The following is a 21,515-nucleotide window of genomic DNA, read 5'->3' as shown; positions in this document are numbered from 1 at the left end:
CACACAAACCTTTGCACACACATCTCTGACTTCAGCACATTCAGGTTTTTAAATGGACACACTTTGAGGTAAGACACCTTCACATAATACACACATGTGCGTGGAGGTGTTTATGTGTGAGCGATAATGGCGTGATAATGCCGTAAAGGTTTAATTCAAAACCTATCACTTGCATTATCATCTTGTATTTAACACACACGGTGTACACACACACATACAATTCATGCATGTTCTCTTCCATACAGCTAAAAGCCTGCATTCAATACATTTTCTCACACACACATGCACGCACATACAGGCACCAACACCGCGATGGAGAAATTGATCCTCGAGTAAATGCCTTTTTAATAGCCATAAGTCAGTGCTTTGGCAGTCAGTGTATGCATTTGAAGACATGAACACAGGTGCATGTACACAGACACATACACACACACACTGTCAAGAGACTCAGGTATGCACACACACCCATGCACACACAAGACGAAAACACTCCAGACTCTGGGCTCAGGGAGTTAACCAAGCGTGAGAACCCAGCCGATATTTCCTCACCTTTAAAATCAACCCATAATGACGATAGAATAGGCCTGCCTATGGAAATATCTTGCAATGGTGCACACAAACACACACACGCACACACATTCACGCATGCACATACACAATGAAATACGTATAAAGTTGCATAAATAAACACAGACAAAAATATACAAAAACAAAAGACACACAAACCCACACACACTACTAAGTGAAGTGTCTTTGCTAGTTGGCCCTTTAAGCGGTTTCTGAGATAGGAAATCAGCCTAATGAGAGAGTAATAGTCAATGATAGATGGGTTAGGGCAGACAATCACTGCCCCATAAGCATGAAACTCAGCCCTATGTGTATGCTCATGTATGCCTGTGTATGTGCCCAGGTCTTGAGAGGCCAGAAGGTGAGTACTCAGAGCTTTTTTGTGGGTGTGAGCCACCCTTTTTCTGATTTCATGAAACAATACCTTTAATGTCCCTTGTAAAGAAAGCTAGCACTTAAATTCACTGCACTAAAGAATCACGAGTTGTAACAAGCTAAGCATGGTTTCTGAGTTGGAATGTCTAAAAAATATAAATAGTATTTCCAAGGAGCAAATTTAAATATACAAATGATAGAGAACAACTAGAACTTAAAATAAACGTCTAATCTTTGACACCATTCTGAGTGAAATAACTTAATACACTCTACAGAAAATCACTTAGGGCCATCCAGCCTTTCATCCATCCATGTGTCCTTTCATTCAGATTGCTACTTACCAGGAGGGGACCAGGCAAGAGATATGGAGTAGGGGCCTGACACTGTCACATTGTGCGGCGGTGGGATCCCAGAGGGGCATGAGACTGGTGTTTGTATAACATATTTGTCACTCACACCAGTCCCACCCCCCGTACTAGCCTCCAGCTCATACAAGTACCTAAATAGATAGTGGGGCAAAGAAGGGTGTGGAGAAAGCAACACAGACATTACAGTGTAAGGCTGATATACCATAACATTTCTTAGCATTTGTCAGTATATGACCTGAAATTTGTTTACTTTATGTATTCCCATACATCAAGTATTCAAGTGTATTTATCTACTAAGCAACTTCCACTTTGCAACATTTCTATTTGTACTTTTCTTCCATCTGTGGCAGTGATCTTTTGTCCTTTATAAGCATCCAATCAACTCAAGTCTTACTCACATGCTACAAAACATACTACATGGTTGTTCATTTGCATCTACTTAGCGATGCGGTGCATGTTGTGCAGTAGAAGAAAATTACAGCCAGAACAAACTTTGGATAGTTCAGCTGCCCTGCATTTTTATAATGAAAATCAGCCCAGCTGTGCAAACGCAATGGTCTCACTGATGTACAACAAAATCTCTGCTCATAGTAAATCAGTGTGAAGCCACAATTGAAGTGGAAAATTCTGTGGATGATCTACTAACAGTACAAATCTGTTAACATTAAAGCAAATGCAACCTGTTCATTTCAATAATGACCAGTGCAATCTACTAAGAGCAGCACAAATTAACAAAGAGCCACGAACAAACACAACTCATGAACCGAGCATATCGCTAATCTCCTAACACCACAGGGGCAATTTGTTACTTTTAATATGACAAACGTAAGTGTAGGTTTTATTCTCAGGAAACAGCATGCAAGTGCAGTCTAAGGAGAAGCATTTTTATGTGGTAGAACTGGAGGCATTAGCAGAAGAATGTAAGACTTTTATTAAAACACTGCTTGCTAAGAGGACTTATAAGCCTTATAACATGTAATAAAGGCCTCCTTCACACCTTGGTTTAAAGCAGAGACCAATTGATGAGATGACTGATATCTGATAATGTGCTTCTCGGACACATCAAAAATCGAAAAAAATTTGCACAAGTAGTGCAAAGTCTCTCTTTTACCACGCCTTCTCTCTTCTCAGAGTCATACCTCTTTCTAGCAAGAACTACCACACCCATATGGAGCACAAGACAAGTTAAAATATACTTTTGGGCTGAAGGAAGAAGAAAGTTGAAAAGCCAGAAGGACTGCTGGATACCAAATCCTGAAAATCACAGTGAATCGCAGTTTGTTTCAGTACTCTTCTCCCCAATGTTTCTAGTCACAAATGGAAAACCTCTACTAATGTATATGCAATATGACCAGCCCTTAATTATCCTTATAATATCATCTCAACTATTTTTTTGAGTTAAGCCTATTGAGTTTCATCTTACTAGATTATGAACTTCATAAGAAAATCTGTGCTCTGTATGTTCAGACCAACAGGAAATTTGTCATCACATGCATTATTTTCTTCATCTTCATCTAGTAAGTCAAATGTGCAAATATTTTTTATTAAGTCCACAAGTATTTGTTTGGTTACAGTAGAGATATTTGAAGGAAGTAGCTTATTTTAGCCGATTTCTTATTTGCGAGAGGTCACCACAGCTTTTTACATTCGATGCCTCGATTTCGATTTGATATGCAAGGGGATGTTTTGGGTGACTGGCTAAACTACTACACTATGAAGCCAATTCAGAAATGGAAGATAAAAAAATAATAAATAAATTATAAATATCAATAAAAAACAAAAAAATACAAACATGAAGGTTAAAAGTTGTAATAAATATATTGATTAAACTACATAAACAACAAACTCTATAAAGAAGAAAGGCTAGCAAAGTTTAATTTTCAACACTTTAAAGGTTCTATTTATCTGTAATAACTATCATTGTGCTGTTCTTCACATTTGTTATACACCTTTGCTCTCTCGATTTCATTTGTCTCGCTGCCGCTCGCGACCCACTCTCTACTTCTTTTGACAATGACATCATAAGATAGATTTCCCTTTTAAGAGCGTGTGGCTGGTTGGTGCTAAAGCCTACATTAGCTGTGTAAGTGGGCCACCATTTAGCATTAAAAGCCTTTAATTTGCTATAAACTCTAGCACACATGTGTTAATAGGCAGCGGGTGTTGGGTTATTGTTCCTGTACAGAGCATTTTAAACAGGAGGCCATTAGTGCCTCTGCACTGGGTTAGAACGCACTCAGGAAAAGGTATTAAAACTACTCATATGTTACTCTCACAGATGCACACACACACACACAAAACATAAATAAATGTGGCTCACTGAGACACACTGACTATGTCAAGGAGAGATAGAAAGACAGAGGGACAGAAATCCTGAGAGGAAGAGAGTGAAGAAGAGACAGAGTGATGGAGAGGGAGAATTTTATGATGGCATAAGGTTTCAGTGGGAGAATGAAGTTAAACACTTCATCACTGGAAGATATTTACTTAAATGTAAACAGCGCCTTGGGATATCAAAAGTAAAATTGTGTGTGTGTGGAGAAGGTAATCGGTCAGTGAGGCATTTGCATCTGTTTGGCTGTGAATCTGGTTCTGTGTGTGTGTGTGTGTGTGTGTGTGTGTGTGTGTGTGTGTGAGTGTGTCCTGCGGGGCCAGCCAGAGGGAATAGGTTAATTCTCTCGTCATCTTAGACACTTCCTGGGCTGCTGAAGCAAAGTGACAGCTAATCAACATTGTCATAAATAATCAATGGCCACTTTGAGCAGTCTCACGCACGTACACACGCACACACACAAAGTCATGTGAGCGTGCGCACTTGCACATGCACACACAAGTCTGTCTGGATAATGGGGCCGGTGCTCCCTGTGTAATTCTTGGCGCAGGGCTAAATTGGGAAAAGAAGGGGAAGAGGAAGGGAATGAGGTAAGAAGGAAAGGATAGGAGGGGAGGGAGGGTGAGAAGGAAGAGAAAGGAATCAGAAGCGAGACAAGCGATGAGAAGCGAAGGGTCGGAGCAGGTATGCCTCCTGGCAGACTATCTGGAATTAAGGAAAATTAAACGTCACACACACATACAGTGCTATCTTCTTTCGCTCTTCTTTCTCTTTCACTCACACATAGAGGAGATTGGAGTACTGCAGGGTGTTATCCCAGGAATTCTATTTGGGGTAAGGAGAAATTGTCTTGGGAGAGAGAAGCTCGAGGAGAAACAGGAGAGTCAAAATAATAGGGAGTGGAAGGTATCGTTCCCATATTTAAAACAGAACATCCGCACTGGAAAAAAGACATGGATTAATAAAGGTTAAATGAAAATAAACAGATAAACAAAATCAACGCTTCACTGCTGTCTGCAAGCAAAAGCCAGATCTGATTCGTGATTTTAATTTGTGTGCGTGGCAATGTTTGCATCAGTCATTGGCATGTCAAATATTTGCTCATTAAATGACACAAACAGACATGTGCAGAGTGCAGTCCTGAGAGAGGCGTGGATTGGGCGATAGGAATGCTTTTAAATTAGGGTGATCCACGTATAAAGACACAAACGCGGTGATGATTAATTGTGAAGCTGCATGTCAAGTGTTTTTGTATGTGTGACGTCTACATGGACACACATTTTTATATTCCTGCATGTATAAATGAGCGCGAGTTCATCCTCTTTACCTGCGATTTGGCAAGAGTCCAGTGTCCGTAAAATTCCGGTCACGGTGGTCTCCGGTAAAAATAGTTTGACTGTCTCTGTTCAGCCTGTACTGGGAGATGTGTCCATTAGGTTGGGATGGCTCATCCCAGTACAGCTCCACTGCAGATGTGTTTATTACTAGGTGTCTGCGCTTCGACCACACACCTAGAGTATAAAAAAAGAAAAGAAGAACAAATGAGAGCCTCCTTAAATAATTAATTTGCATCTATAATTAGTCAGCAGTCCTACTTCTGTTCCAAAAAAGTAAATAGCATCACTTTGTGTAGAGAAACCAGGCTGTTTATTAAAGCTTATTGTTCGTTAACTAAGGGCACTGTTTGTTTAACAAGTAAAGCACTGAAATGCTATGCACAATATATATGATCAAATTATAATTTCACGACTTAAAATGAGCAACACTGATGGTTCAAAATCTAGTTTTTTATCAGCTTAAATATTTTGTCCATATATTCAGTCCAACTACCAAGATTGGTATATTTAAGATGATGAAAGACTACGTAAGAATGAGACACAAGCATAAGTGCAAGGAAATGTGAGCCCAAAAAACAAGAAATAGTAGCTCCAAATAAAAGAAATAAGGAGACTGGACAAATGTACAACAAACAATAGCTTAAAAAGTGCAGAAAAGAGAAAAAAATCCTATTTAAATAGAAAAGAAATAGCAGGAAATCTAAGAGAAGAGATGTGCAATGCATTTCAAGAAGAATCAAGAATCAAAAAAAAAAAAAAATCAAATAAACAACAACAACAAACTTCAACGATATAAAGTGTCCACACTTGATACAATGAAAAAGCCAAAAGCTAAAGGGTTTACGAAATACTGCACAGTGAGGAAGCACAGGGGACAACTAATTAGATGCAGAAATCAGAGCAGAAAAAAGAGCATAGATGTAAAGAAGAAATCAAAAAGAGACAAGGTACACTGTAAAAACAAAAATACTAAAAGTCAGACATACTTCATTTCAGTATTTATTAAAATTATAACAAGCTGTGATATTGTTCTGTGTCAAACAACAAAAAATATCCAACCATTGGGTTGTAAATTAGACATACATTTGAAAAATACATTTGAAATACTAGAGGATTTGTGTGTGTGTGTGTGTGTGTGTGTGTGTGTGTGTGTGTGTGTGTGTGTGTGTGTGTGTGCACACGCGTGTGCGTATACCAGCAGGCCTGGCTTGCAGGGTGCATCCTGTGGATGGTAAGCTGGCTCCACATCCCACAGACGTACAGGCCACAAGCACAAAACTATACTCTGTGTATGGCTGCAAACCTGTAACACACAGATATGTGTGAGCATGTGCTAAAATCAATGCCTTAGTAAACCCATGTCCACATTTTTAAACATTTTCCCATTTTAATAAACTGCACATTTGCAACAAAAAATGAAATCCACAAATATAAACTGAGAGGGATAAAGTGGGTAAGAAGGGAAACAGTAAACTGGAAAACAGGGAGAATGGAACAGGGAAAGAAAAAAGGGAATGCTTGCTCAGATGATATCACTCATTTTCTTCCTGACTGTTTTTTCTCCCTCTCTCTCCCTCTGTTCTTTCCACACTCTCTCAATGGATGGATCCATATCTGTCGGTGTTAAATTATGCATGCCATAACTCAATAATGAAACAACGTAAAGATGGGAAGCCGCGGAACTGACACGGGATAGGACCGGCCCAACGCTGTAATGTCATCAGCTTTTGATCTATGATAATTATGATACCTCTGTATGCGTTTAGGCTACTGTGTCCAGACATGATTTATTTATAGGCACCTGCTATGCAGTCTAAAAGAAATCACATCGCGACTGAGTGGTCCTTTAGCTGCAACCACAGGAAATCAGCTTTTATAATAGGATTTAAAAAGTAGAAGCAAATGTAAAAATCCTCCACGTACCTAAACAAAGTTCTTTTTCCTACTCTTTGGAAACCTGTTTTTCCTTCAGATATATTTCCTGCCTGATTGCTGATGTAAGGTGCGAGTGTGAGGATGAATGCAAATCCTAAGTGTTGACATTGGGGGTTGACTGGATGTTTTATGGTCATTCACTTAGCTGACAGCATACAACAGCTTGCAAATCAAATCCAAAGGAAAATGAAAGAACTAAAATGACTTTATTTCAAAAGGATGACTGCATAATGTAGTGTGCTGAATTCTTTATTTGCACGTTATTTTAGGTGAGGAAGAATTGATTTAATATCATTTGTCATTAAAAGTGTTTTTATAGTAATAAACATCTATACAATTTATTTAGTAATCCCATTTATTACAATATTACAAATGCATTTAGAGTCAGAAATAACCGAATCATAACTTTTTCCATGGAAAGATTTAAAATTTCTTGTAGTAAAAGGAGCGATATGTGTATGATTAATACGAAAGTTCAAAGACAACTCTATAAACTAATGATGCAGATATTACAATTAAACTACACAAAGATTAAATCTGTAATTTAGTAGAAATAATGTTTAAATAAACATCTTTTTGTTGTGATTTTGTTGATAATCAAAATCTGTCTCCAACTGTGTATATTTGGAGGGTGAGAGAAAGAAAGAGAAACCTTACTGTGTATCCCAGCTGCTGTATGCATTACAATACAATACCCACCCAGTGTTGACTACATACAGAAAAGAAAATGTGCACCAACACACACACACACACACACACACACACACACACACACACACACACACACAGTGGAAGCCTTCACCGCGTCTTCCTCACGTCTCTTTCTACTACTTACCCTGCTTAACATGCTTCGCAGCCTGCCACGCTTAACCCAAGCTCTAATCAATGTGTCTGTGTGCCAATGTTCTCGCAATGTTGCCCTGTGTTTGGGTTAAATAAAGGAAATCTGCCAGCCATACGAAAGAACCAGGGCCGAAGCGTAAGGTTCTGTTACACTATTTAACTGTGCAACTAAGCGTGTGTATCTGCATGTGTGCACTCTACCATAGTAAATGATATCTACGGTGCCAATGATGTCATTTGTCGCAACGCTGAAAAAAAACGGTAACCTTTTGCTACATTTTTTCACACACAAACAGATGCGGTCTGCCTACATGAGCTAAAAATTGTAACAATTTACGGCAGACCATGAGGAGAGAACTTTCTGTTGGCTTCAGAGGTAACAAAATGTCTCACAAGTTCATCAGAATTCTCAAGTTTTGCCTATTAATTACAGCCTATTATCGTGCCATGAAGGAGTGTGGAGTGATCGGAGAACGTGCTTGTGAAAACGAATGAATCAATTCCACCCTTGAACGTAAACAATTACAAAGTCTAGCATCACTTGACTCTCTTGTTCCTTCTTCCATTTTCTATATAAGGCAAAAATAAGTGCAGATGCACTTGTCATTTCATAGATTTGCATGTGCACATACATTTAAACCTAAAGAAGAACCCCTTTGATGTTTCTTGCTATGTTTTAAATTAGCTATAACTCTGGTCCTGAAGAGGGCAGTGTTGATCTGCTGGAGAAACGATGCCATGTCTGCGCATACTGGTGTGTGCGCATACTTGTATGCATGTGTGTGTAGCCATGCATGCGCTCGAGTGCTTGATTATGGAAAGACAGAGGAAGCTTCAATCATTATAGCAGTGATCACTAGGAAGTGAAAAACAGGTGGAGGGGGTCTGGATGCGAGAAGCCAGCGGCTCACTGACAAAGAGTTGTTCCTGTCGTCGTAAGAGTTGGACACACTGGGTGTTTGTGTTTGAGGGAAACGCAGACTAAGAGACGCTGGAAGTAAGATAGAGAGTTGGTGTTCGAGCAAAATGTCAAGGAGAGAGACTGGACGTGTGAAAGAGAGCAAACAAGTGACACAAATGTGAGACTGCTGTTGGGTGTGTGTGTTGCAGTAAAAATAACTGATTGAAAACGGCATTTTATTGACAGGTTGCCATTCTCTGTTTGCATTAGAGAATATGATAGGATGATGGGCGCAGGCCGCAATACCATGCCTGTCACCTGATACAGAGAGAAAGAGAGAGACTGAGAGAGCGGGGGTGGTGGGGATTGAAAAGTGAAAGAGTAGATGCAGAGAAAGTGGAAAAACCAAACAGGAAAATCGCAGAAGAAAGAAATGCAAGGATGGCTGAGAAGGAATTTAAAGAGAGAAAAAGAGAGAGAGCGTGGTGGTACAACAAAACTTGAGACTGGAAAGAAAAACAAATTATCATGGGAAAGAAAAAAGAGTTGATGCAGAGAATGAAAGAAAAGAGAGCGCAAAAGAGAGGAGGGAGAGAAGAGAGCTTTGATAACACCTCTCCTAAATAATTAAGAATTTGACTTCCTGTCTGTGGCTCCCTAATGCAGAGACCGTCTGGGATGGAACAGTGAGATCAGGTTCTCACTCTCTCTGTCACACACACACACACACACACACACACACACACACACACACACACACACACACACACACACACACACAATCCATCATGGAGTTTTATTGGCATTAATTAACATAGCTTAGAGTGAATGTTGAAACAAACATTCATTTTGCTTGATTATCTTTTGATTATTGGTTTGTCTCTTGATCCGAGTCAGTACTCTGACTTTACTTAACTGTGCCTTTCTTTTATTAAGTAAACACCAACAAAAGAAAAACAGAGAAGCAGCATCGAGCCACTCAGCATCTGAATAAATCAACAGTATCTAAAAGAATCTTTCCACAATTTCCCTCATATAATTATTCTTAACTTCTTGAGAAGGTTATAGTGTGTTGCTGCTAAATGGCTTGATCGAACACTTTCTGCATACTATAACAATGAGACTTCTGAGACATATTCGGCATTTAAACAAAGGTACTTCGGTGTCTACGTACTTGTACCTATAGCGCGTACCAGTCACAGAGTGGACTGTGAGGAAAATGCATTAATAAATAAAAGAACATACTCTATTCCCTGCAGTTCTGAATTAATAACGAGCCTACAAAAGACCAATTAAACACATGATTAATGCCATAATCTATATAATTGCAGGCAATAATTCATTGTGAGCTAATGATAGCAATACTTAATATTGATTCACATGGGGTGTCTTTGTACAGTTGTACTTAATTCTCTCTATAAAGTGTCACTTTTTAAAACAGCTCTGGATGCCATTAATGCAAGTCTGTTTGTTGCTTTTCCTGTGGCAAAAAAGGATAAACAAGAAATGGGGGAAGTCGCTTTTTTTCTATAATTTTAATTTCTGTCATCATAGTGGTTTATTAGACTCACGGTGCTGTTATTCAGTGCTCCACTTTATCACGGTGAAGATTTTTCTGCAAGCAAACAAAAAATTCCTAAAATGTCTGATATATATGTATGTATATATATATGTGTATTTTAAGCCAAAAGGGTGACGCTTTGGGCAACAAATACATCTCAGAATTTTTGTATCTTAATTCAAAAGCAACAGGTACAAGCAGCTGGAATGAATTTGAACTTGACTGTTTTTTAAAAAAAGCTCACATGGAAGTTTTCATTTGAGCTTTCATTGATAAATGTACACCTCTCATACCAAAATAATAAGAGAGGCCATTTTTGGTCTGAGGAATTCATCAGATCCAGTTACAATCCTGCATAAAAAAAGATTTAAAATCGTAAGTGTTGTAGCTAAAAAAAAAAGCAGTTTCTGTGGTTTCAGTGAGCGTGTGTGTGACAAAGATCCTGAAGTGTCTGTCTGACAGTGGTGAGATGCAGAGAAGATGAATAATAGCGTATTAAACATTAAGGATGAGGGAATAGCACAGCAATTATTTCTGTTCATATTTCACTGAAAACACTTAGATTCGCCCATCCATCTTTTTATCTGTTTCACTCCTTCCTCTGTTTCTCCTTCACTCCCTTTTAAAACATGTCACTCCTCGGATCCTTTCTCTCTTCAGTCTTCTGTTAATTTTTTTTTCTGTTGAACATCTTTGCCTCAGTCTTCCTTGAACTCACCGTTTCGCTTTTTCTATATTAGTTTTTGCTTAGTTACAAAGTAAAACATTTTAAGCCTGTCTGTTTATGACTGGCTGAAGATTAGTCCATACAGGATAATAAGGACAAAATAAAACAAAACTCAAAGCTTTACACAAGAATAATAATAATAAAAAAGATAATAATAATAATAATAATACCAAATGAAATATACAAGTTAACCTGAAATATGAACAAATACATGAAAACTATTTTAAAGCTATTTGTAGCCTGAAAAATGTTTAGATTCTGTTCAGATTTTTTGGTGGAGATGTCAGAGAGACAATGCTGAGGAAACTATTCAGTATTACAGACAATACATCTCATTCCCTGCACACCACACTGTGGAGTAATATGAAAGGAGGAGTTTGTTTCTACCAGCGACCAGCACTTTGTTCAGCTCCTCCTCCTTCTGTAAGAGTCAGTGATATCTGTAACACTGGATATCATTTATCTCACTATCCCTGTTATATCCCCTTCTCGTTATAACAGGCCACTTTATTTTTTCATGTGCAATAATTACTGTTATAACTTTAGCTCATCTGAGTATTTCTAGGATTTTCCCACACAACCATCTCTAGGGTTTTACAGAGAATGATCCGAAAAGAGAAAATATCCAGTCAGCGGCAGTCCTCTGGGTGAAAATGTCGTGTTGATGCCAGAGGTCGGAGGAGAATAGTCAGACAGAGCAAACAGGAAGGTAACACTAACTCAACCACTCATCACAGCCAAAGTATGCAGAAGAGCATCTTTGAACACACAACATGTTGAATCTTGAAGCAGGTGGGCTACAGCAGCAGAAGATCACATCGGGTGGCACTCTTGTCAGCTAAGGACAGGAAACTATAATTCACACGGACTCAAAATTGGACAACAGAGGATGATGTTGTCTGGTGGGGGTCTGGTGAAAACATGAAAGCATAAATCAAGCCTGCCTTGTATCAAGTGTTCAGGCTGCTGCTGATGGTGTAATACTGTGGAGGATATTTTGGGCCCCTTAATACCAACTGAGCACAGTTTAAGCGACATAGCATACCTGAGAACTGCTGTTAACTATTTCCATCCACATCCATCCTTTTGGACCACAGTATACGCTGTTCAGCATGCGCCATGTCACAAAGCTTAAATCACCAAAATCTCTGAGGAATGGTTCTTGTAAAATCTATTCAAGAAGTCTGGCAGTTTTTTGATGGGAAAATGAGGGTCACACTAAGTACTAGCCACTGAGTTACATGTAATTCTCTATTTTCTATTTATTGAGCAACTCGTGGTCGTGTATAAGGATTATTTTGCAAATAATAAAGTTCTTAGATCTTTAATCTTATCTTCTAACTGCTGTAAAAAACAAAACAAAAAAACACTCCAGTAAATTGCACTGACTTCCTAAAAAATGGATGTGCTCCAAAAGGAGAGCTGCAAAGTTCAGAGATAAAAAGAGAGAGGAATAAAGGAGGAGAGAAAAAGACTGCCCCAGTAGTGATTTTGGCTGAAAGTTTTCCAGTGTCTCACTGGGGGACAGGGGAATTTCACACACACACACGCTGGTTGCTTACACTGGCACACGGGGCTGGTACAGTATTACAGCACATTACCATCTCTATTTGGCATTGTTTGCTTTGCTTCGTGCCTACACATACAAACACACATGCACACAACTCCTGACCATACAAGCCAACCACAGGCACCATGGGAATAGTCTATTGGCTACTGGCAAAGCTGATGCCTGGTCTGAATCCAACACAGAGCACAGTAGAGAACTGTGAAGAGAAAATGCCACAGAAATTCAGCTTCAAAAGATGTCATCACTTGACTCCTATACATAAAAATTTAAAAGGGGGTAATGCAATCAGCTTTGAAAGACTCAACATTTTTCAGATAGTGCTATTTCAGTCCCAAAATACACTTTACTACACCCACAGTGATGATATTCGATTTGTATTTTCCTTTGTCACTAATATAATCTGTTTTATAAGAGACAGTAAATGTTTTCTTTACAGTGTTTTATACAGATGTTTGATTTTGCGTGTGTGTGTATATGTGTGTTGTAACTCATGGCAGGAGGCCAACAACACTGCTCCCCCTTGGAGTAGATAAAACAAGACTCACACATCGCCCAGCCCTGACACCATCATATTCATGTGCAAATCTGTAGTATGAAGGTAAGTCAACATGTCTGTTTTTCCCTTTTGAGACTTTTTCCATTGAGTCAATCTTTTGGTAGATTTATCTGATTGTTTGTGGATTCACTTGTTCTCTCAACTGTGAAATTACGTGACCCTCAGCTTGTGTTGTGATCTTTCTAACCATGTTGTGTTTGATTGTGCTTCTATGTATCGTGTATTTTTCTTTCTTTTATGTGCATACATGCCAGTATGTTTCTGTTTGTGTAGGCCATTAGGACAGAGAGCATGTGGCAGCAATCAGGTGTAAATTCAGTCATTACACAGCTTCTACAAACCGGTACGCAAAATAACACACGACAGAGAAGAAGGGACAAGAAGCGTGACAATGGAGGACAAAGCTGAAGAAAAAGGAAAGTACAATTAAGACCGTAACAAGAAAAAAAAAACAGGAAGAGAGTATGAACAAGTAAGGAAAAGTGAGGAGAAGGATACGCCATGTCCTACCAGTCACTGTGAAATTTCTGGGTCCATCGATGTGCGTGAATATAGTTCCAACACCAGTCTGGTTCAGGTGGTACCGCTGTATTTTTCCATTTTGAAAAGTAGGTTCAGACCAGTTCACGTGGAGGGAGGAGGGGCTTACAGCTGTTACCACGGGAGGTTGCACGTCCTCTGGGACGCCCTGGACTGTTACTGCCACCACCTAAAAACACACACATGCACGTCACATAAACACAGGTTCAGAAACATACAAACAAAAACAGCCAGAGAAAACACAAAGAAAGAAAAACTGAAAAAGTTGCTGAAATATAAAACAATTTTGAAATATTTTACTTCAACTTCAACCAAAAAAGGGTCCTGTTTCTAAGATTCTTAGTCTTTTAATAACAGAGGAAGATCTTTAATATACAAATGCATTAAGCAAGCAACTTAATAAAAAAATAAAGAAAAAATGAAGAAAACTAGCATGTTTATAGACAGACACAAATTACTGTGTTGTAAATGAAACTGCAAAAAAGAAATTATTCATAACTTGCATTATAGAAAATAACCAGAATATCAATGACATAGTAGGTCATCCAGTTCAAGATCCATCACAATTTACAGGTTACTGACCCCAGTGACAAATGTGAACTTGACCTTGAGCACAGTTTGACTGAAGACCCAACTAGGTTTCATTCAAATCTGAACAATACTGTAGGAAGAGCAGTGATTCCTGCGAACTGTTACTGGTATGAACTCATGTACAATAAAAGAATATAATTTATATAGTGAAACTGAATAATTTTGACAGAAAGACTTAAAAAATAAAATGTTACTACAGTGGGGCAAAAAAGTATTTAGTCAGCCACCGATTGTGCAAGTTCCCCCACTTAAAATGATGACAGAGGTCAGTAATTTGCACCAGAGGTACACTTCAACTGTGAGAGACAGAATGTGAAAAAAAAATCCATGAATCCACATGGTAGGATTTGTAAAGAATTTATTCGTAAATCAAGGTGGAAAATAAGTATTTGGTCACCTCAAACAAGGAAAATCTCTGGCTCTCACAGACCTGTAACGTCTTCTGTAAGAAGCTTTTCTGTCCCCCACTCGTTACCTGTATGAATGGCACCTGTTTGAACTCATCATCTGTATAAAAGACACCTGTCCACAGCCTCAAACAGTCAGACTCCAAACTCCGCCATGGCCAAGACCAAAGAGCTTTCGAAGGACACCAGGAAAAGTATTGTAGACCTGCACCAGACTGGGAAGAGTGAATCTACAATAGGCAAGCAGCTTGGTGTGAAAAAAATCAACTGTGGGAGCAATCATCAGAAAATGGAAGACATACAAGACCACTGATAATCTCCCCCGATCTGGGGCTCCACGCAAGATCTCATCCCGTGGGGTCAAAATGATCATGAGAACGGTGAGCAAAGATCCCAGAACCACACGGGGGGACCTGGTGAATGACCTGCAGAGAGCTGGGACCAAAGTAACAAAGGTCACCATCAGTAACACACTACAACGGCAGGGAATCAAATCCCGCAGTGCCAGACGTGTTCCGCTGCTGAAGCCAGTGCATGTCCAGGCCCGTCTGAAGTTTGCCAGAGAGCACATGGATGATACAGCAGAGGATTGGGAGAATGTCATGTGGTCAGATGAAACCAAAGTAGAACTTTTTGGTATAAACTCAACTCGTCGTCTTTGGAGGAAGAAGAATACTGAGTTGCATCCCAAGAACACCATACCTACTGTGAAGCATGGGGGTGGAAACATCATGCTATGGGGCTGTTTTTCTGCCAAGGGGACAGGACGACTGATCCGTGTTAAGGACAGAATGAATGGGGCCATGTATCGTGAGATTTTGAGCCAAAACCTCCTTCCATCAGTGAGAACTTTGAAGATGAAACGAGGCTGGGTCTTCCAACATGACAATGATCCAAAACACACTGCCCGGGCAACAAAGGAGTGGCTCCGTAAGAAGCATTTGAAAGTCCTGGAGTGGCCTAGCCAGTCTCCAGACCTCAACCCCATAGAAAATTTGTGGCGGGAGTTGAAAGTCCGTGTTGCTCGGCGACAGCCCCAAAACATCACTGCTCTCGAGAAGATCTGCATGGAGGAATGGGCCAAAATACCAGCTACTGTGTGTGCAAACCTGGTAAAGACCTATAGTAAACGTTTGACCTCTGTTATTGCCAACAAAGGTTATGTTACAAAGTATTGAGTTGTATTTTTGTTATTGACCAAATACTTATTTTCCACCCTGATTTACGAATAAATTCTTTACAAATCCTACCATGTGAATTCATGGATTTTGTTTTTTTTTTCACATTCTGTCTCTCACAGTTGAAGTGTACCTCTGGTGCAAATTACTGACCTCTGTCATCATTTTAGGTGGGGGAACTTGCACAATCGGTGGCTGACTAAATACTTTTTTGCCCCACTGTACTTGAACATGAACTTGTTTCCAGAGAAATCTCCCTTTAGAATATAACTCAAATTCTTTTTGGATCTTGGATTTTATTCGAGAGGACAGACAGCAGAGAGCAAACACAAAAGTAGGGAGGAAACGAGGGGCAGACCCAGGGCAGAATCAAACCCAGACTCCTGCAGCCTTTCAGCATATGGGCTGCCTGCTTGACTAAGTGAACTACAGCAGCACCAGAGTATTGCTTCCATCCTGAGCCTTTACTCCCCCAATCATTTCCTTTAGCGTTCCAGTAGGACAGAGGATCCGACTGGAAGCTGTTCAAGCAATGCAATGTGTAGGAAATGCAATAATTATAAAGGATGTGCAAAATGTCTTATTACTGATCACTGCTACCATACTAAAACAAATCACTAAACAATCTGTTAATAGGCCAAGTTAAAAAATTACTGCTTCTTAGTACAGTAATAAGAGTGACCATTGTATTGTACATTCGTAGTGTAGTATCTGTGAGCTCATGTGAACGCTGAGTGAATGCGGAGACCACAGAATCACAGGGCAATCTGCTGCTAATGGCAACAGGGATATCCTGCCTTAATAGACTGTCACTAGCACTTCCACCACCTGTCCCACACAGTGCTATGCAATTAGAGCACAGCAACTACAACTAAAGAGACACACAAGTGCGTGCACACAGATAAACACACACAGGTGCATGCAGGTGTACACATGTAAACAGACAGAGGCAGAACAAAACAGCAAAGTAAGCAGAGAAGAAGGAGGATGCAGGGGAGGTGTAGTATCAGTCAGAGTGTGCTTCAGTCAAGTGTTTGCCAATATTTTCCTTGAATGTAAAAAAAATGAAAACTTAATCCGTGAATGTCACATATCTTTACTGGCAAACAAAAATTAGCACTCAGACTTGATGAGACAGATGGATAATGTGGGATCCCTTCAGGAAGCAGCTAAGTGACCCGTGATGCTAGTTTTTCTTATTAATTACATCTGGCTTATAATCACTGATTTGTATTTTTTATAGTTCACTGAAAGGAGTGATAGATCAAACAACTGGCTTGTCTTTTGACTTAGCATTAGGGGGCGTTCCCATTTGAAACGAATATCCAGATAGTGGATAAATGATATCTGGTTTCAGAAGTTAGTTTTTGTGTCACTCTTTACAAATTCAAATACATAAAATTACATCAAAAAGCCAACAAGAAGCTAAATTATCAGCTAATAACTAATGGTTTAATTCTTCACATACAGTCAAAATATGTCCCAACATGACTGATCAACAGTGTAGGGTATACAAAGAAGCAGAGATTACAGATTATGCAATAAACCTACTTGGCTAAATGAAAAGAATATTTGTCATTCATCCCATCTTTTTTCATATTAAAAAGTAGAAACTTGTGAGCCTCAGGAAAATGAGATGGTGAGAAAGAGTAAGGATAAAAAAGCAGAGACAACAGCTGGGAGAAACTGAGGACTACAATGTTAAGATCAAGGAAATGACAGGAGACAAATAGCAGCAAGAACAGGACAAAAGGATTTGAAGACAGAGAGGGACCAATCGCTCTTCCTCCCTTTCTAAGTGACCAACCATATTAGATCAGGACCTTCTGTTGTCACAGCAGGTGTGCGTTCCTGAGTGCCTGTGTTTCTTTGTCTGTGCCTGTGTGTGTTTGTGTGTATGTGAGGAGGCTGATGCCAGGTAATTGCAGTGGTATATTAGGTTAGCTCAAGTTATCCCATAATTGGGACTGTTTGGCCAATTTTCACTGGTGTACAAACTAATCCAACTCACTCCCTTCCTACCCTCTGCTGCGAGTGTGTGCGCGCTTGTTTGTGTGAACATATGTATGTGTGTGTGTGAGGAAGAGAGTTAGACAAAGAGAGCATGGAAGACTGGGCTTGTAGTCTGATGGTACTTGTATGTATAAAGGGTTCTTAGTAGCTTTCATGCAGGATGATCCAATGAGTTTAAAAAGTTTTATAAAAGGAATTTATAAAACTTCTTGTTAGGGGTCGCTACAGCAGGTCGCTATGAAGGTTTTTGAACTGGCAGAGTTTCAAGTGTTTTCAACTGAAACCAAACCAGCGACCTTTTGCTTGTTAAGATTTAAACTGGCTCCGAAGCTAAAGCAGTGCTAACATAAGGTACATTTTATACATCACTGATACTGTCTACAGATTTGCACTACAGTCCCCAGTAAGAATTTGAGCTCTTAGGTGTAAACTGTGAGAATTAATTATCTTAGTGGTTACGGAAAGGAAGCATGAAAGCAAAAGTGATTAATCTGTAAAGGTTTTCTACATTTAACTACATGTAAAACATCTCACATCTTCAGTGTGACGCTAAAGTTACTTATTTTGTTTAATTTTTGTGGTTTACTTTTTTATACTTTTACAGGAGAACAATCCAATATCATGCAGACATTTAGATTTTACTGGTATAAAAATTTTGTTTTAAAACAATAATTTATTATTTGTGATTTAAGCCTACATAACTCACAGACAGGAAAAGTACTATAAATAGTGTTTCAGCATTCCTAATTTTATTTTATTTTTTAAAAATTTTTATTAGAAAAAGATAACCCTAGTAAATACAAAATGCACTTTTTTAAATGATTATTTTATTTATCCTAGCTATCCTAACCTTCTCCACCCATGTAAGTAAGATAAATATAGAAAAGAAGAAAAAACTAAATCACATCACTGTATGATGCATGGTGGCAGTTTAGCATTATCATCATCCTCCAAGGCCAATGTCCTATTTCATGGCCCAGAACTAAACCTACAATTAAAAAGTCTTTCTCTTTAAGATCTGGACTTCTTCTGTCTCAGCTCAACCTTGCCACCAAGTTTAATCGTGCTGACAAACAGAAAGACAAAGAGAACTGAAAGCATGCTTGCAAAAGTGCAAACGAGACACCAGGCAGAAACTGAAATTGTATATTTATGTAATATGTTTATTTTTGTCAGTAGGACAAAAATGACAAATCTAATGGTTCACAGTCAAAGTCTGCAGTCTTGTGTTGTGTAGCCACTGTTTGATAGGGTTTGACAGGAACTGCTCTGGCTTTAAAAATTTTAATTACCATAAATCTTTACTGGCTATTTACAGTTAGCAGACTAATCATCAATATGCCAACTATTATTTGTTAAGTTCTGTAAGGATACAAGAGCCAACAAATGAACCAGTGAATTAAAAAACATCAGTCCTTAGTAGGAGGTGAATGGTGTTGCATTAGTATTAACAAACTACAATGTGTTTTAGTCTGTTTACAGACAGCAGGAAATGCTTGCAACAGTAACATAATTGCCATATATAACCATACGTTATGTATCCCATGTATCTCTCTGTTACCATTTACCATTCCTCTTGTCCTTTTCCAGTCTTATTTTTCAAAGAAATTAATTTATGATGTACTTAAATAAATCAGTATATCACAAATAGGGATTGATATGCCATCAATCCCTCACAAACAATTTAGCCAATTTTTCCTTGATCTTAGCCGCTCCGCTCAATCCACGCCTGCAGCAGCACAGCCATAGGATTTCTCTTTATGTAAGGATGTGCTTGTCACAATAATGAGATGCTAAATTAACTTTAAAAAACCCAGAAAGACATTTTTTAATATGAGCTTTCATCGTCACTAAGCCAGAGAAATTAATTGTTGTGGTGATATCAGCTCACAGCCAGCGAGATAGCAGGGAGGGGGAGTTGTGTGAAGGTATTATGGGTACTATCAGAACCATCAGGTAGGCTCAGCAAATCCAGAGCCTTGCATTCAGGGGGAGAGCGGAAACATGGCTAAATAACAGCTTGTTCCTGCAGCAGAACAGAACAGAGTTCAAGCAGTGTAGAAACATCATACAATATAATTTCATAACAACAAAGGTCAGACAGGGCTAGTAAAATATCGCTTGGCAGAACAACTGTGGACTGCACCACCTTCATGATGTAAACAATGATTGCAAATCAGCATCTGACGTGGGTTTAATGAGACGGTAAAAAGATATTCACTGGTCAAACATCAAGTCAGAAGAGTAGTCAACTGCAGGCCATTGCTTTTAGCTAGTTTTTAAAAATTAACCCTAAGTGAAGTTAACGGTTTAAATGTAAATACACAATTTTCTTAAGAGAAAATACAAAAATGCATATTTGTATTCAGACAGGTGACAAGGACAAGAATAAACCTGCCTGACACTAAGGTAATTTTATTCCATCAATTGCAAGTGCAATGTATGTTCGTGATCAGACATTGACAACATTCATTTACATTTCTACTTTCTCTCAAGAAGAAGTAATGCTCTCTCTAAAATTAACTTTCATCATTTTTTACAAACCTTTAAGTGTTCAAGCAAAATTAAAGAAGTGAACTTAACTACAGTGTAAAGTGGTACTTAGTTCAGTGAAGCTAAGGCCATTTTTAGAGTAGCCATTAGATAATCATACAGTGGAATAATGTCATTTTGAAATGGGGTGCTACAATAGAGTATGGTTTTAGAAAGTGTGTGTATGTGTGCTGCTGTGTGAAAGTAAGAAAATTTTACATGAAAAGTTGGTAGAAGAGAAAAATAGCACTGAGTTGGAACAGACAACAGAATAGAGAGTATTTCCTGTTAAATCAAAGGCACATTCCTTTTTTTGGCTCAAAATTATATTTATTTTGCTATGATGAAACATGTGATGTTGAAATGTAGCGACTCTAAACCATCACAAGACATCAAACCACACAAATTCTTACCTGTGTACTATCAGTGCAACCAGCCCGGTTACAGACCCTCAGCTGGTAACTGTATTCCTGGAAAGGCCTGATCCCACCAACGTCAGTAAAGCTGTTTTCATCCCCACGGTAACGCTCTTGTCCATCACGCAGTATAGCATAGTGGGTAATCTCCCCTGGTGAAGTTTTAAAGATAATTGGGTAACCACTGTTAGATTTTTCTGCCTCTGCATTAATTTAATTACTCAAGCTGAACTCCAAACACAGAGAAAGACTTTTAATCACTGGATCTAACCTAAAGTAGTAATATCCATGCACATATACAAACCATTACTCCGGGCAGGTGCTTGCCATTGCAACTGGATAATATCATCTCTTTCACCTAGGCGGCTCCAGCGGGGTGTTGCCACTCCCCATGGTTTGTCCTCAGTAGTCGTCACTGTTGTAACATTGCTGGAGCCTCGACCAAAGCTGTTCCAGCCTCTCACTCTGTACTCATAGGTGGTAAAAGGCTCCAGGTCATTGTCTATTTCCCAGTAAGTGTCAAAAAAACGGGAGGACAGTAAGGGGGCAAGGGAAAGACAAAAATGCATTATTAAAAGTTTATTAATTCCATATAAACCCCTCACCTCTCCATTTTACTTAAAAGTCTCAAAGTGCATCTCTATTATAAAATAAAAAGTGAATGCTTCTCCACCCCATGGTCGTGCGGGCAGCAGCCTAAGCACAGAAACCAAGAGCTCCCTCTCCTCGGCCACCTCCTGAAGCTTGTCTGGGGGACACCGAGGCA

At 39.0% G+C, this 21,515-nt stretch overlaps 1 protein-coding gene across 7 annotated transcripts in view; it reads right to left on the bottom strand.

Annotated features, from left to right (window-relative positions):
• ush2a (Usher syndrome 2A (autosomal recessive, mild)) overlaps positions 1-21,515 on the bottom strand; it is a 221,115-nt gene that overhangs the window by 31,811 nt on the left and 167,789 nt on the right. For all 7 annotated transcript variants that reach the window (XM_085267418.1, XM_085267410.1, XM_085267383.1 and 4 more), the window contains 6 exons: positions 21,054-21,251; positions 20,747-20,901; positions 13,583-13,781; positions 6,175-6,282; positions 4,970-5,153; positions 1,284-1,441 (listed from right to left, as the gene is read on the bottom strand). In XM_085267418.1, the coding sequence (XP_085123544.1) occupies positions 1,284-1,441; positions 4,970-5,153; positions 6,175-6,282; positions 13,583-13,781; positions 20,747-20,901; positions 21,054-21,251 (1,002 nt within the window). The remainder of the gene's footprint in view (positions 1-1,283; positions 1,442-4,969; positions 5,154-6,174; positions 6,283-13,582; positions 13,782-20,746; positions 20,902-21,053; positions 21,252-21,515) is intronic.

The sequence above is a fragment of the Mchenga conophoros genome, linkage group LG1 (genome assembly GCF_057382185.1).
Source record: "Mchenga conophoros isolate Kocher_MC1m ecotype Shallow Benthic linkage group LG1, M_conophoros_male_GT1.1, whole genome shotgun sequence".
Classification (NCBI taxonomy): Eukaryota; Metazoa; Chordata; class Actinopteri; order Cichliformes; family Cichlidae; genus Mchenga; species Mchenga conophoros.
This window is presented reverse-complemented; position numbering and strand designations above follow the sequence as displayed.